The sequence below is a fragment of the Chlamydotis macqueenii genome, chromosome W (genome assembly GCF_036417535.1).
Source record: "Chlamydotis macqueenii isolate bChlMac1 chromosome W, bChlMac1.mat, whole genome shotgun sequence".
NCBI classification, from domain to species: Eukaryota; Metazoa; Chordata; class Aves; order Otidiformes; family Otididae; genus Chlamydotis; species Chlamydotis macqueenii.
This window is the reverse complement of record NC_141592.1, coordinates 19,931,388-19,944,891: the sequence shown is the minus strand read 5'-3', so window position 1 is coordinate 19,944,891 and position 13,504 is coordinate 19,931,388. Positions and strand designations below refer to the sequence as shown.

The window sequence follows — 13,504 nt, the reverse complement described above, 5'->3', positions numbered from 1 at the left end:
TTTTGTGTGGGAGCAATCGTCCTACGTTCGTGTTTTTTCGGGTTTTTTTTGGAGTGGGTGCCCAGGTGCAGCTGGTGGTAAACGTCGAAGCCCTGTTCGTCAGGGAAAGCCCGGAGCCCCGATGTCTGTGGTGCTGTAGATGCGCTGCCAATGGCCGGTGAGGAGCAGCAGGAGCTTGACTGGCTGGCACTTTCGGTGTCGGAGCAATCGTCCGACGTTCATGATTTTTCGGGGTTTTTTTAAGTGGGCCCCCCAGGTGCAGCTGGTGGTAAACGTCAAAGCCCTGTTCGTCAGGGAAAGCCCGGAGCCCCGATGTCATGGTGCTGTAGATGCGCTGCCAATGGCCGGTGAGGAGCAGCAAGAGCTTGACTGGAAGACACTTTCGGTGTGGGAGCAATCGTCCGACGTTTGTGATTTTTTGGGTTTTTTTGGAGTGGACTCCCAGGCGCAGGTGGTGGTAAAAGTCGAAGCCCTGTTCGTCAGGGAAAGCCCAGAGCCCTGATGTCTGTGGTGCTGTAGATGTGCTACCAATGGCCGGTGAGGAGCAGCAAGAGCTTGACTGGCTGGCACTTTCGGTGTGGGAGCAATCGTCCGACGTTCGTGATTTTTCTGGGTTTTTTTCCAGTGGGTGCCCAGGTGCAGCTGGTGGTAAACATCGAAGCCCTGTTCATCAGGGAAAGCCCGGAGCCCCGATGTCTGTGGTGCTGTAGATGCGCTGCCAATGGCCGCTGAGGAGCAGCAAGAGCTTGACTGGCTGGCACTTTCGGTGTGGGAGCAATCGTCCGACGTTCGTGATTTTTCGGGGTTTTTTTGGAGTGGGCGCCCAGGTGCAGCTGGTGGTAAAAGTCGAAGCCCTGTTCGTCAGGGAAAGCCCGGAGCCCCGATGTCTGTGGTGCTGTAGATGCGCTGCCAATGGCCGGTGAGGAGCAGCAAGAGCTTGACTGGCTGGCACTTTTTGTGTGGGAGCAATCGTTTGACGTTCGTGATTTTAGGGTTTTTTTTGGAGTGGGCGCCCAGGTGCAGCTGGTGGTAAACGTCGAAGCCCTGTTCGTCAGGGAAAGCCCGGAGCCCCGATGTCTGTGGTGCTGTAGATGCGCTGCCAATGGCCGGTGAGGAGCAGCAGGAGCTTGACTGGCTGGCACTTTCGGTGTGGGAGAAATCGTCTGACGTTCATGATTTTTCGGGTTTTTTTCAGTGGGCCCCCCAGGTGCAGGTGGTCGTAAAGGTGTAAGCCCTGTTCGTCAGGGAAAGCCCGGAGCCCCGATGTCTGTGGTGCTGTAGATGTGCTGCCAATGGCCGGGGAGGAGCAGCAAGAGCTTGACTGGCTGGCACTTTCGGTGTGGGAGCAATCGTCCGACGTTCGTGATTTTTCGGGGTTTTTTTCAGTGGGCCCCCCAGGTGCAGCTGGTGATAAAAGTCGAAGCCCTGTTCGTCAGGGAAAGCCCGGAGCCCCAACGTCTGTGGTGCTGTAGATGGGCTGCCAATGGCCGGGGAGGAGCAGCAAGAGCTTTAGTTGCTGGCACTTTTGGTGTGGGAGCAATCGTCCAAAGTTTGTGATTTTTCTTGGGTTTTTTTCCAATGGGCGCCCAGGTGCAGGTGGTGGTAAACGTCGAAGCCCTGTTCGTCAGGGAAAGCCCGGAGCCCCGATGTCTGTGGTGCTGTAGATGCGCTGCCAATGGCCGGGGAGGAGCAGCAAGAGCTTGACTGGCTGGCACTTTTTGTGTGGGAGCAATCGTCCGACGTTCGTGATTTTTCGGGTTTTTCTGGAGTGGGCGCCCAGGTGCAGCTGGTGGTAAACGTCGAAGCCGTGTTCGTCAGGGAAAGCCCGGAGCCCCGATGTCTGTGGTGCTGTAGATGGGCTGCCAATGGCCGGTGAGGAGCAGCAAGAGCTTGACTGGCTGGCACTTTCGGTGTGGGAGCAATCGTCCGACGTTCGTGATTTTTCGGGGTTTTTTTGGAGTGGGCGCCCAGGTGCAGCTGGTGGTAAAAGTCGAAGCCCTGTTCGTCAGGGAAAGCCCGGAGCCCCGATGTCTGTGGTGCTGTAGATGCGCTGCCAATGGCCGGGGAGGAGCAGCAAGAGCTTGACTGGCTGGCACTTTTTGTGTGGGAGCAATCGTCCGACGTTCGTGATTTTTCTGGGTTTTTTTCCAGTGGGTGCCCAGGTGCAGCTGGTGGTAAACATCGAAGCCCTGTTCGTCAGGGAAAGCCCGGAGCCCCGATATCTGTGGTGCTGTTGATGCGATGCCAATGGCCGGGGAGGAGCAGCAAGAGCTTGACTGGCTGGCACTTTTGGTGTGGGAGCAATCGTCCGACGTCCATGCTTTTTCGGGGTTTTTTTCAGTGGGGCCCCCAGGTGCAGCTGGTGGTAAACGTCGAAGCCCTGTTCGTCAGGGTAAGCCCGGAGCCCCGATATCTGTGGTGCTGTAGATGCGCTGCCAATGGCCGGTGAGGAGCAGCAAGAGCTTGACTGGCTGGCACTTTCGGTGTGGGAGCAATCGTCCGACGTTCGTGATTTTTCGGGGTTTTTTTGGAGTGGGCGCCCAGGTGCAGCTGGTGGTAAAAGTCGAAGCCCTGTTCGTCAGGGAAAGCCCGGAGCCCCGATGTCTGTGGTGCTGTAGATGCGCTGCCAATGGCCGGTGAGGAGCAGCAAGAGCTTGACTGGCTGGCACTTTTTGTGTGGGAGCAATCGTTTGACGTTCGTGATTTTCGGGTTTTTTTGGAGTGGGCGACCAGGTGCAGCTGGTGGTAAACGTCGAAGCCCTGTTCGTTAGGGAAAGCCCGGAGCCCCGATGTCTGTGGTGCTGTAGATGCGCTGCCAATGGCCGGTGAGGAGCAGCAGAAGCTTGACTGGCTGGCACTTTCGGTGTGGGAGCAATCGTCCCACGTTCATGATTTTTCGGGGTTTTTTTCAGTGGGCCCCCCAGGTGGAGGTGGTGGTAAACGTCAAAGCCCTGTTCGTCAGGGAAAGCCCGGAGCCCCGATGTCTGTGGTGCTGTAGATGCGCTGCCAATGGCCGGGGAGGAGCAGCAAGAGCTTTAGTTGCTGGCACTTTCGGTGTGGGAGCAATCGTCCAAAGTTTGTGATTTTTCTTGGGTTTTTTTTCAGTGGGCGCCCAGGTGCAGCTGGTGGTAAACGTCGAAGGCCTGTTCCTCAGGGAAAGCCCGGAGCCCCGATGTCTGTGGTGCTGTAGATGCGCTGCCAATGGCCGGGGAGGAGCAGCAAGAGCTTGACTGGCTGGCACTTTCGGTGTGGGAGCAATCGTTTGACGTTCGTGATTTTCGGGTTTTTTTGGAGTGGGCGACCAGGTGCAGCTGGTGGTAAACGTCGAAGCCCTGTTCGTCAGGGAAAGCCTGGAGCCCCGATGTCTGTGGTGCTGTAGATGCGCTGCCAATGGCCGGTGAGGAGCAGCAAGAGCTTGAGTTGCTGGCACTTTCGGTGTGGGAGCAATGGTCCGACGTTCGTGATTTTTTGCGTTTTTTTTTAGTGGGCGCCCAGGCGCAGCTGGTGGTAAACGTAGAAGCCCTGTTCGTCAGGGAAAGCCCGGAGCCCCGATGTCTGTGGTGCTGTAGATGCACTGCCAATGGCCGGTGAGGAGCAGCAGAAGCTTGACTGGCTGGCACATTCAGTGTGGGAGCAATCGTCCGACGAACATGATTTTTCGGGGTTTTTTTCAGTGGGCCCCCCAGGTGCAGCTGGTGGTAAACGTCGAAGCCCTGTTCGTCAGGGAAAGCCCGGAGCCCCGATGTCTGTGGTGCTGTAGATGCGCTGCCAATGGCCGGGGAGGAGCAGCAAGAGCTTGAGTTGCTGGCACTTTCGGTGTGGGAGCAATAGTCCAACGTTCGTGATTTTTCTTGGGTTTTTTTCGGTGGGCCCCCCAGGTGCAGGTGGTGGTAAACGTCGAAGCCCTGTTCGTCAGGGAAAGCCCGGAGCCCCGATGTCTGTGGTGCTGTAGATGCGCTGCCAATGGCCGGTGAGGAGCAGCAGGAGCTTGACTGGCTGGCACTTTCGGTGTGGGAGCAATCGTCCGACGTTCATGATTTTTCGGGGTTTTTTTCAGTGGGCCCCCCAGGTGCAGCTGGTGGTAAACGTCAAAGCCCTGTTCGTCAGGGAAAGCCCGGAGCCCCAGTGTCTGTGGTGCTGTAGATGCGCTGCCAGTGGCCGGTGATGAGGAGCAAGAGCTTGAGTTGCTGGCACTTTCGGTGTGGGAGCAATCGTCCGACGTTCGTGATTTTCTTGGTTTTTTTTCCAATGGGCGCCCAGGTGCAGCTGGTGGTAAACGTCGAAGCCCTGTTCGTCAGGGAAAGCCCGGAGCCCCGATGTCTGTGGTGCTGTAGATGCGCTGCCAATGGCCGGGGAGGAGCAGCAAGAGCTTGACTGGCTGGCACTTTTTGTGTGGGAGCAATCGTCCGACGTTCGTGATTTTTCGGGTTTTTCTGGAGTGGGCGACCAGGTGCAGCTGGTGGTAAACGTCGAAGCCGTGTTCGTCAGGGAAAGCCCGGAGCCCCGATGTCTGTGGTGCTGTAGATGGGCTGCCAATGGCCGGTGAGGAGCAGCAAGAGCTTGACTGGCTGGCACTTTCGGTGTGGGAGCAATCGTCCGACGTTCGTTATTTTTCTGGGTTTTTTTTCAGCGGGCGCCCAGGTGCAGCTCGTGGTAAACGTCGAAGGCCTGTTCCTCAGGGAAAGCCCGGAGCCCCGATGTCTGTGGTGCTGTAGATGCGCTGCCAATGGCCGGGGAGGAGCAGCAAGAGCTTGACTGGCTGGCACTTTCGGTGTGGGAGCAATCGTTTGACGTTCGTGATTTTCGGGTTTTTTTGGAGTGGGCGACCAGGTGCAGCTGGTGGTAAACGTCGAAGCCCTGTTCGTCAGGGAAAGCCCGGAGCCCCGATGTCTGTGGTGCTGTAGATGCGCTGCCAATGGCCGGTGAGGAGCAGCAAGAGCTTGACTGGCTGGCACTTTCGGTGTGGGAGCAATCGTTTGACGTTCGTGATTTTCGGGTTTTTTTGGAGTGGGCGAACAGGTGCAGCTGGTGGTAAACGTCGAAGGCCTGTTCCTCAGGGAAAGCCCGGAGCCCCGATGTGTGTGGTGCTGTAGATGCGCTGCCAATGGCCGGGGAGGAGCAGCAAGAGCTTGACTGGCTGGAACTTTTTGTGTGGGAGCAATCGTCCGACGGTCGTGATTTTTCCGGGTGTTTTTCAGTGGGCCCCCCGGTGCAGGTGGTGGTAAACGTCGAAGCCCTGTTCGTCAGGGAAAGCCCGGAGCCCCGATGTCTGTGGTGCTGTAGATGCGCTGCCAATGGCCGGTGATGAGCAGCAAGAGCTTGAGTGGCTGGCACTTTCGGTGTGGGAGCAATCGTCCAACGTTCGTGATTTTTCTTGGGTTTTTTTCGGTGGGCCCCCCAGGTGCAGGTGGTGGTAAACGTCGAAGCCCTGTTCGTCAGGGAAAGCCCGGAGCCCCGATGTCTGTGGTGCTGTAGATGTGCTGCCAATGGCAGTGGAGGAGCAGCAAGAGCTTGACTGGCTGGCAATTTCGGTGTGGAGCAATCGTCCGACGTTCATGCTTTTTCGGGGTTTTTTTCACTGGGGCCGCCAGGTGCAGCTGGTGGTAAACGTCGAAGCCCTGTTCGTCAGGGAAAGCCCGGAGCCCCGATGTCTCTGGTGCTGTAGATGCGCTGCCAATGGCCGGGGAGGAGCAGCAAGAGCTTGACTGGCTGGCACATTCGGTGTGGGAGCAATCGTCCAACGTTCGTGATTTTTCTTGGGTTTTTTTCGGTGGGCCCCCCAGGTGCAGGTGGTGGTAAACGTCGAAGCCCTGTTCGTCAGGGAAAGCCCGGAGCCCCGATGTCTGTGGTGCTGTAGATGCGCTGCCAGTGGCCGGGGAGGAGCAGCAGGAGCTTGACTGGCTGGCACTTTCGGTGTGGGAGCAATCGTCCGACGTTCATGATTTTTTTGCGTTTTTTTTCGTGCGTGCCCAGGTGCAGCTGGTGGTAAACGTCGAAGCCCTGTTCGTCAGGGAAAGCCCGGAGCACCGATGTCTGTGGTGCTGTAGATGCGCTGCCAATGGCCGGGGAGGAGCAGCAAGAGCTTGAGTTGTTGGCACTTTCGGTGTGGGAGCAATCATCCGACATTCGTGATTTTTTGGGGATTTTTTCCAATGAATGCCCAGGTGCAGCTGGTGGTAAACATCGAAGCTCTGTTCGTCAGGGAAAGCCCGGAGCCCCGATGTCTGTGGTGCTGTAGATGCGCTGCCAATGGCCGCTGAGGAGCAGCAAGAGCTTGAGTGGCTGGCACTTTCGGTGTGGGAGCTATGGACCGACGTTCGTGATTTTTTGCGTTTTTTTTTAGTGGGCGCCCAGGCGCAGCTGGTGGTAAACGTCGAAGCCCTGTTCGTCAGGGAAAGCCTGGAGCCCCTATGTCTGTGGTGCTGTAGATGCACTGCCAATGGCCGGTGAGGAGCAGCAGAAGCTTGACTGGCTGGCACGTTCAGTGTGGGAGCAATCGTCCGACGTTCGTGATTTTTCGGGGTTTTTTTCAGTGGGCCCCCCAGGTGCAGCTGGTGGTAAACGTCGAAGTCCTGTTCGTCAGGGAAAGCCCGGAGCCCCGATGTCTGTGGTGCTGTAGATGCGCTGCCAATGGCCGGGGAGGAGCAGCAAGAGCTTGACTGGCTGGAACTTTTTGTGTGGGAGCATTCGTCCGACGTTCGTGTTTTTTCGGGTTTTTTTTGGAGTGGGCGCCCAGGTGCAGGTGGTGGTAAACGTCGAAGCCCTGTTCGTCAGGGAAAGCCCGGAACCCCGATGTCTGTGGTGCTGTAGATGCGCTGCCAATGGCCGGTGAGGAGCAGCAAGAGCTTGACTGGCTGGCACTTTTGGTGTGGGAGCAATCGTCCGACGTTCGTGATTTTTTGGGTTTTTTTTTAGTGGGCGTCCAGGCGCAGCTGGTGGTAAACGTCGAAGCCCTGTTCATCAGGGAAAGCCCGGAGCCCCGATGTCTGTGGTGCTGTAGATGCGCTGCCAATGGCCGCTGAGGAGCAGCAGGAGCTTGAGTTGCTGGCACTTTCGGTGTGGGAAAAATCGTCCGACGTTCGTGATTTTTCGGTGTTTTTTTGGAGTGAGCGCTCAGGTGCAGCTGGTGGTAAACGTAGAAGCCCTGTTCGTCAGGGAAAGCCCGGAGTCCCGATGTCTGTGGTGCTGTAGATGCGCTGCCAATGGCCGGTGAGGAGCAGCAAGAGCTTGATTGGCTGGCACTTTCGGTGTGGGAGCAATCGTCCGACGTTCATGATTTATTGGGGTTTTTTTCAGTGGGCCCCCCAGGTGCAGGTGGTGGTAAACGTCGAAGCCCTGTTCATCAGGGAAAGCCCGGAGCCCCGATGTCTGTGGTGCTGTAGATGCACTGCCAATGGCCGGTGAGGAGCAGCAGAAGCTTGACTGGCTGGCACATTCAGTGTGGGAGCAATCGTCCGACGATCATGATTTTTCTGGGTTTTTTTCAGTGGGCGCCCAGGTGCAGCTGGTGGTAAACGTCGAAGCCCTGTTCGTCAGGGAAAGCCCGGAGCCCCGACGTCTGTGGTGCTGTAGATGCGCTGCCAATGGCCGGTGATGAGCAGCAAGAGCTTGAGTGGCTGGCACTTTCGGTGTGGGAGCAATCGTCCAACGTTCGTGATTTTTCGGGTTTTTTTCGGTGGGCCACCCAGGTGCAGCTGGTGGTAAACCTCGAAGCCCTGTTCGTCAGGGAAAGCCCGGAGCACCGATGTCTGTGGTGCTGTAGATGCGCTGCCAATGGCCGGGGAGGAGCAGCAAGAGCTTGAGTTGCTGGCACTTTCGGTGTGGGAGCAATCGTCCAACGTTCGTGATTTTTCTTGGGTTTTTTTCGGTGGGCCCCCCAGGTGCAGGTGGTGGTAAACGTCGAAGCCCTGTTCGTCAGGGAAAGCCCGGAGCCCCGATGTCTGTGGTGCTGTAGATGCGCTGCCAGTGGCCGGGGAGGAGCAGCAGGAGCTTGTCTGGCTGGCACTTTCGGTGTGGGAGCAATCGTCCGACGTTCATGATTTTTTTGCGTTTTTTTTTAGTGCGTGCCCAGGTGCAGCTGGTGGTAAACGTCAAAGCCCTGTTCGTCAGGGAAAGCCCGGAGCCCCGATGTCTGTGGTGCTGTAGATGCGCTGCCAATGGCCGGTGAGGAGCAGCAGGAGCTTGACTGGCTGGCACTTTCGGTGTGGGAGAAATCGTCTGACGTTCATGATTTTTCGGGTTTTTTTCAGTGGGCCCCCCAGGTGCAGGTGGTTGTAAAGGTGTAAGCCCTGTTCGTCAGGGAAAGCCCGGAGCCCCGATGTCTGTGGTGCTGTAGATGTGCTGCCAATGGCCGGGGAGGAGCAGCAAGAGCTTGACTGGCTGGCAATTTCGGTGTGGGAGCAATCGTCCGACGTTCGTGATTTTTCGGGGTTTTTTTCAGTGGGCCCCCCAGGTGCAGCTGGTGATAAAAGTCGAAGCCCTGTTCGTTAGGGAAAGCCCGGAGCCCCGATGTCTGTGGTGCTGTAGATGCGCTGCCAATGGCCGGTGAGGAGCAGCAGAAGCTTGACTGGCTGGCACTTTCGGTGTGGGAGCAATCGTCCGACGTTCATGATTTTTCGGGGTTTTTTTCAGTGGGCCCCCCAGGTGCAGGTGGTGATAAAAGTCGAAGCCCTGTTCGTCAGGGAAAGCCCGGAGCCCCAACGTCTGTGGTGCTGTAGATAGGCTGCCAATGGCCGGTGATGAGCAGCAAGAGCTTTAGTTGCTGGCACTTTTGGTGTGGGAGCAATCGTCCAAAGTTTGTGATTTTTCTTGGGTTTTTTTCCAATGGGCGCCCAGGTGCAGCTGGTGGTAAGCGTCGAAGCCCTGTTCGTCAGGGAAAGCCCGGAGCCCCGATGTCTGTGGTGCTGTAGATGCGCTGCCAATGGCCGCTGAGGAGCAGCAGGAGCTTGAGTTGCTGGCACTTTCGGTGTGGGAGCAATCGTCCGACGTTTGTGAATTTTCGGGGTTTTTTTCCAGTGGGCGCCCAGGTGCAGGTGGTGGTAAATGTCAAAGCCCTGTTCTTCAGGGAATACCCGGAGCCCCGATGTCTGTGGTGCTGTAGTTGTGCTGCCAATGGCTGGTGAGGAGCAGCAGGAGCTTGAGTTTCTGGAACTTTCGGTGTGGGAGCAATCGTCCGACGTTCGTGATTTTTCGGGTTTTTTTTTTAGTAGGCGCCCAGGTGCAGCTGGTGCTAAACGTCGAAGCCCTGTTCGTCAGAGAAAGCCCGGACCCCCATGTCTGTGGTGCTGTAGATGCGCTGCCAATGGCAGGTGAGGAGCAGCAAGAACTTGAGTTGCTGGCACTTTCGGTGTGGGAGCAATCGTCCGACGTTCGTGATTTTTCGGGGTTAATCTCCAGCTGGCGCCCAGGTGCAGCGGGTGGTAAATGTCGAAGCCCTGTTCGTCAGGGAAAGCCCGGAGCCCCGATGTCTGTGGTGCTGTAGATGCCCTGCTAATGGCCGGTGAGGAGCAGCAAGAGCTTGACTGCCTGGCACTTTCGGTGTAGGAGCAATCGTCCGACGTTCGTGATTTTTCGGGGTTAATCTGCAGCGGGCGCCCAGGTGCAGCTGGTAGTAAAGGTCGAAGCCCTGTTCGTCAGGGAAAGCCCGGAGCCCCGATGTCTGTGGTGCTTTAGATGCGCTGCCAATGGCCGGTGAGGAGCAGCAAGAGCTTGACTGTTGACGCGGAAGTAACGGACACTGCTGACGACCACTATGATCAAGCAAATGCCAATTTATTGTTGATACATCCCAGTTAATATAGCCCTTCTAATTCCGTATCATGCGCAAGCTCTCTACTAATTGCTTAACTATATCATGCACGCGCTCCTAGCTAAAATATGATTCGTTAAGTCTCTATGTTCACGCGCACGACTCTCTCCACCTGCACCCTGTATCACGTTCAGCCCCCAGTCACGTATGCCAGCTGTTTTCCTTCTTCTCAAGGTTGCTTCGTTTACTTTCTCACAGGCAGCTTCATTACTTTCTCACAGACGGCCTCATTATTTTCTCACAGGTGGCTTCAGTATTTTTCTTACAGGCAGCTTCAGTACTTTCTCACAAGCGGCCTTATCGATGTCCTTGAGGCCTGCTACTCAAAAACAAAACAATTCCATTCGGTCTGGATTGTTCACTAAGTGCCCCTGGCTCTCCAGGTATCCAACAAATCCCCTTTTTTTTTTTTTAACAATCCAGACCCCAGTCATCATACGTTCCATAACTTTCACAAAGCATTTTAAAATACACCCCAATATCATTAGTGCCAACAGCAAAGCCACTAATATTACCAGCCCATGTACTATCAAATCTTTTAGCCAACCTGTGACTCCCAATGATTTTAGCCAGTCCGAAAGTCCATTTTCCACTTGTATTGCATGCATGTTCCGGCGTAACTCTGCCAACTGATAGTGTATTGATTTAGAGTGATCAGAAATATTCATGCAACACATACCTTCAAAATCTTCACATCCACGTCCATGCGCTAATAACAAAAAATCAACGGCTGCCCGATTCTGCAAAATAGCATGACGCATACTATCCGTGTCTTCTAACAATCCCGATAACATGCTAGAGGTTAAATTCATTTGCTTTTGTGCCCAACAAGCTAATCTATTTAAGCTAGCTAAAGCTTTTGCAGATGCCGCCCAAGGAACAAATATAGATAATGCTATACGCTCAGCTGTACCCAATAGGGTTAAATTGCCGTCACAGTTGGGAGCTAATACTTTTAGTGATCTCCTTGCTCGAGTACGATTTCGCAATACTTTCATAGATGGAGCAAACATTATCAATTTTCCAAAATAACACGGTCCTCCTATAGCCCCTTTTGGCACTCCCGACCAGGCCCGATCCCCACAAATTAAGAAGTATCCCGGGGGTATGGCCTTGGCCGTGTGTCGTGGTTTTGTTTAGTGAGGGGGGGCCTAGGGTGGTAGCTTCTGTAGGAAACTGCTAGAAGTCGCTCCCCTTTGTTCAGGGGACTTGGCCTGGCCTAGGGCGGACCTGCTGCTGGCCAAGGCCGAGCTGATTGGTAGCAGAATGTCTCGTGATAACACCTCTGCGATAACGTATTTAAGAATGGGAAAACAGAAAAAAAAAAGAGAGAGAAGAGAAGATGTGAAGAAGCTGAGCAAGGGCAGAGGCGCAGAGGGGGAGGCGCAGGCCTCATGGGCCTTGCAGGCCTCACCCTCTGGCCTCTCGCCAGGCAGCCGACTGGGCCCGACTCAGTCCAGCCCGGCTGCAAGAAGTGGAAAGGAGATGAGAAGTGAATAAGATGTAAAAAAAGATCCAGAGAGAAATCTACCAGCCTGTTGTGAGGAACGGCTGCAGACGCCAAGGTCAGTTCAGAAGGAGGGGGAGGAGTAATGCGGCTCCTGGCGAAGATTCCCCTGCAGCCTGTGGTGACGACCATGGTGGAGCAGGTTGTCCCCCTGCAGCCCATGGAGGTCCACGGAGGAGCAGAGATCCACTTGGAGCCCGTGAAGGACCCCGTACCGGGGGAGGTGGATGCCTGAAGGCAGCTGTGGCCCGTGGAGGGCCCGCTGGGACAGCTGTTCTGGAGAGACTGCACCCGTGGAAGAGATGACCCACGCCGGAGCAGTTCCACGAAGGACTGTGGCCCGTGGGAGGGACCCCACGCTGGAGCAGGGGAGGAATGTGAGGAGTTCTTCCCCCAACCATGAAGCAGCGGCGTAAAACAACGCGTGATGAACTGAGCACGACCCCCATTCCCTTTCCCCCCCCCTGTGCCGCTCGGGAGGGGGAGGTAGTAGAGATAATTTTAAGCTTGGGAAGAGGGAGGGGTGGATGGAGGTTATCTTGTTCTCTGTCTCATTATCCTGCTGTTTGTAGTAATAAATGAATAGTTTTCCCCAAGTCGAGTCTGTTTTGCCCGTGACGGTAACTTTAAGGATTTCTCCCTGTCCTTATCTCAAACCTCGAGCCGTTTTTCCTTATATTTTCTCTCCCTGTTCTCTCGGAAGGTGGGGGGAGTGAGAGAGAGACTGCGTAGTCTGGTCCGATCGGGGCTGAACTACGACACCGTGTCATTCACCCAAAGAGGCATCTTTGAACCTTTGATTTCTGCTCCCACTGCTCCATTACAATAATCTCCTGAGCTGTTTTGATAAGTATACACAGGTTTTCCTTGGGCGTCAGTCATTTTACTAGTTACATCAGTCCATTGGTTCCTGTTCCATGCTGTATTTACCCCCTTTTCTGTAAAAAGGGGACCTCCCAGCATAAAACAAGACCCTGAACCATTTAAGGATCCCATTAGATCTAACTCTTGTGGATCCCAAGGCAAACTGTGATTTAAATGCCTAATCACCAATGCTGCAGCTATTCCAATTTGATTGCTATTCCCAGAACAACACACCGGTTTCTGTCCAGGGCGGAGGCTGGCGCACTCCATCTTTGCGTGGCATGTTTGATTCACCACAGTCTCATTCAAAACAGTGTGATTATTGACCCATCCTTTCCAGTCATCCGGATTCCAATAGGGAGTACCAATCAGACACGTACGAAAAGGATCAGCAGGAGTAGCCATTGACACACAAAACGATGATTGGTTTGTAATGTTGGCAAATGTCAGCCACATGTTTGGTCTGGGGTCAATACGATGTAAGTCTACAGTCTCACCAACACACCCAGTTACCAGCATCAGGAGGAGGATGATGATGCATCCTGCTGTCCCAGGTCTTCCTTCCAAGGTTTCACCCATCGACTTGGAACCCATCGTGGTCCTTCGTCTGTCAAAACACAAACATAACCTCGACCGGTCATTTTCACTTCTGCCGGACCTCTCCATTCCCCAGTTTTTAAATCCCGGTACTGCACCTTCACCGAATCACTTTTCTGCAGTCCAGATTGCAATGACATATGATGAATTACAATTGGAGGAGATTCACGGTCTCCTGTTAATCTCAGATAATTTAGCACATAAAGCGCTTTTGCAAGCCTTTCAGAGGGTGCCGGCTCTCCCCCTTTTTGTTTTTGCAAAAGCGATTTTAAGGTGGCATGTGCACACTCTACAATGGCTTGGCCTGTAGGGGAGTGAGGAATACCTGTTACTCTGCGAATACCCCATAGTTGGCAAAAGCGTACAAACGTTTGCGAAACATATGCAGGGCCATTGTCAGTTTTGATTTCTTGAGGAGCTCCTAGTGCGGCAATGGCAGCATGCATATGCTTCAGAACATGTTTGGCTGTTTCCCCTGTTTGAGCAGTGGCCCATATTGCATGCGAGTAAGTGTCAATACTGACATGCACATACTTCTGACGTCCGAATTCTGCAATATGAGTAACATCCATTTGCCATAATTGCAAGGCGCCTAAACCTCGAGGGTTGACCCCAAGGCCTAGACCAGCTCCTGATTTTTGACAAGCAGGGCAGGACTGCACTATTCCTCGAGCATCTGAGAATTTTAAATCAAATTGTTTCGCTAGCACTTTAGCAGATTGATGTAA

The 13,504-nt window shown here is 54.6% G+C and overlaps 1 protein-coding gene across 1 annotated transcript in view; it reads right to left on the bottom strand.

Annotated features, from left to right (window-relative positions):
- Positions 1–12,773, bottom strand: part of LOC147596615 (uncharacterized) — a 185,505-nt gene extending 172,732 nt beyond the window's left edge. Inside the window, exons 1-2 of the mRNA XM_086769471.1 lie at positions 12,693–12,773; positions 10,234–10,920 (exon numbers count right to left, since the gene is read on the bottom strand). Of these exons, the coding sequence (XP_086625597.1) occupies positions 10,234–10,920; positions 12,693–12,773 (768 nt within the window). The remainder of the gene's footprint in view (positions 1–10,233; positions 10,921–12,692) is intronic.
- Positions 12,774–13,504: the final 731 nt, after the last annotated feature.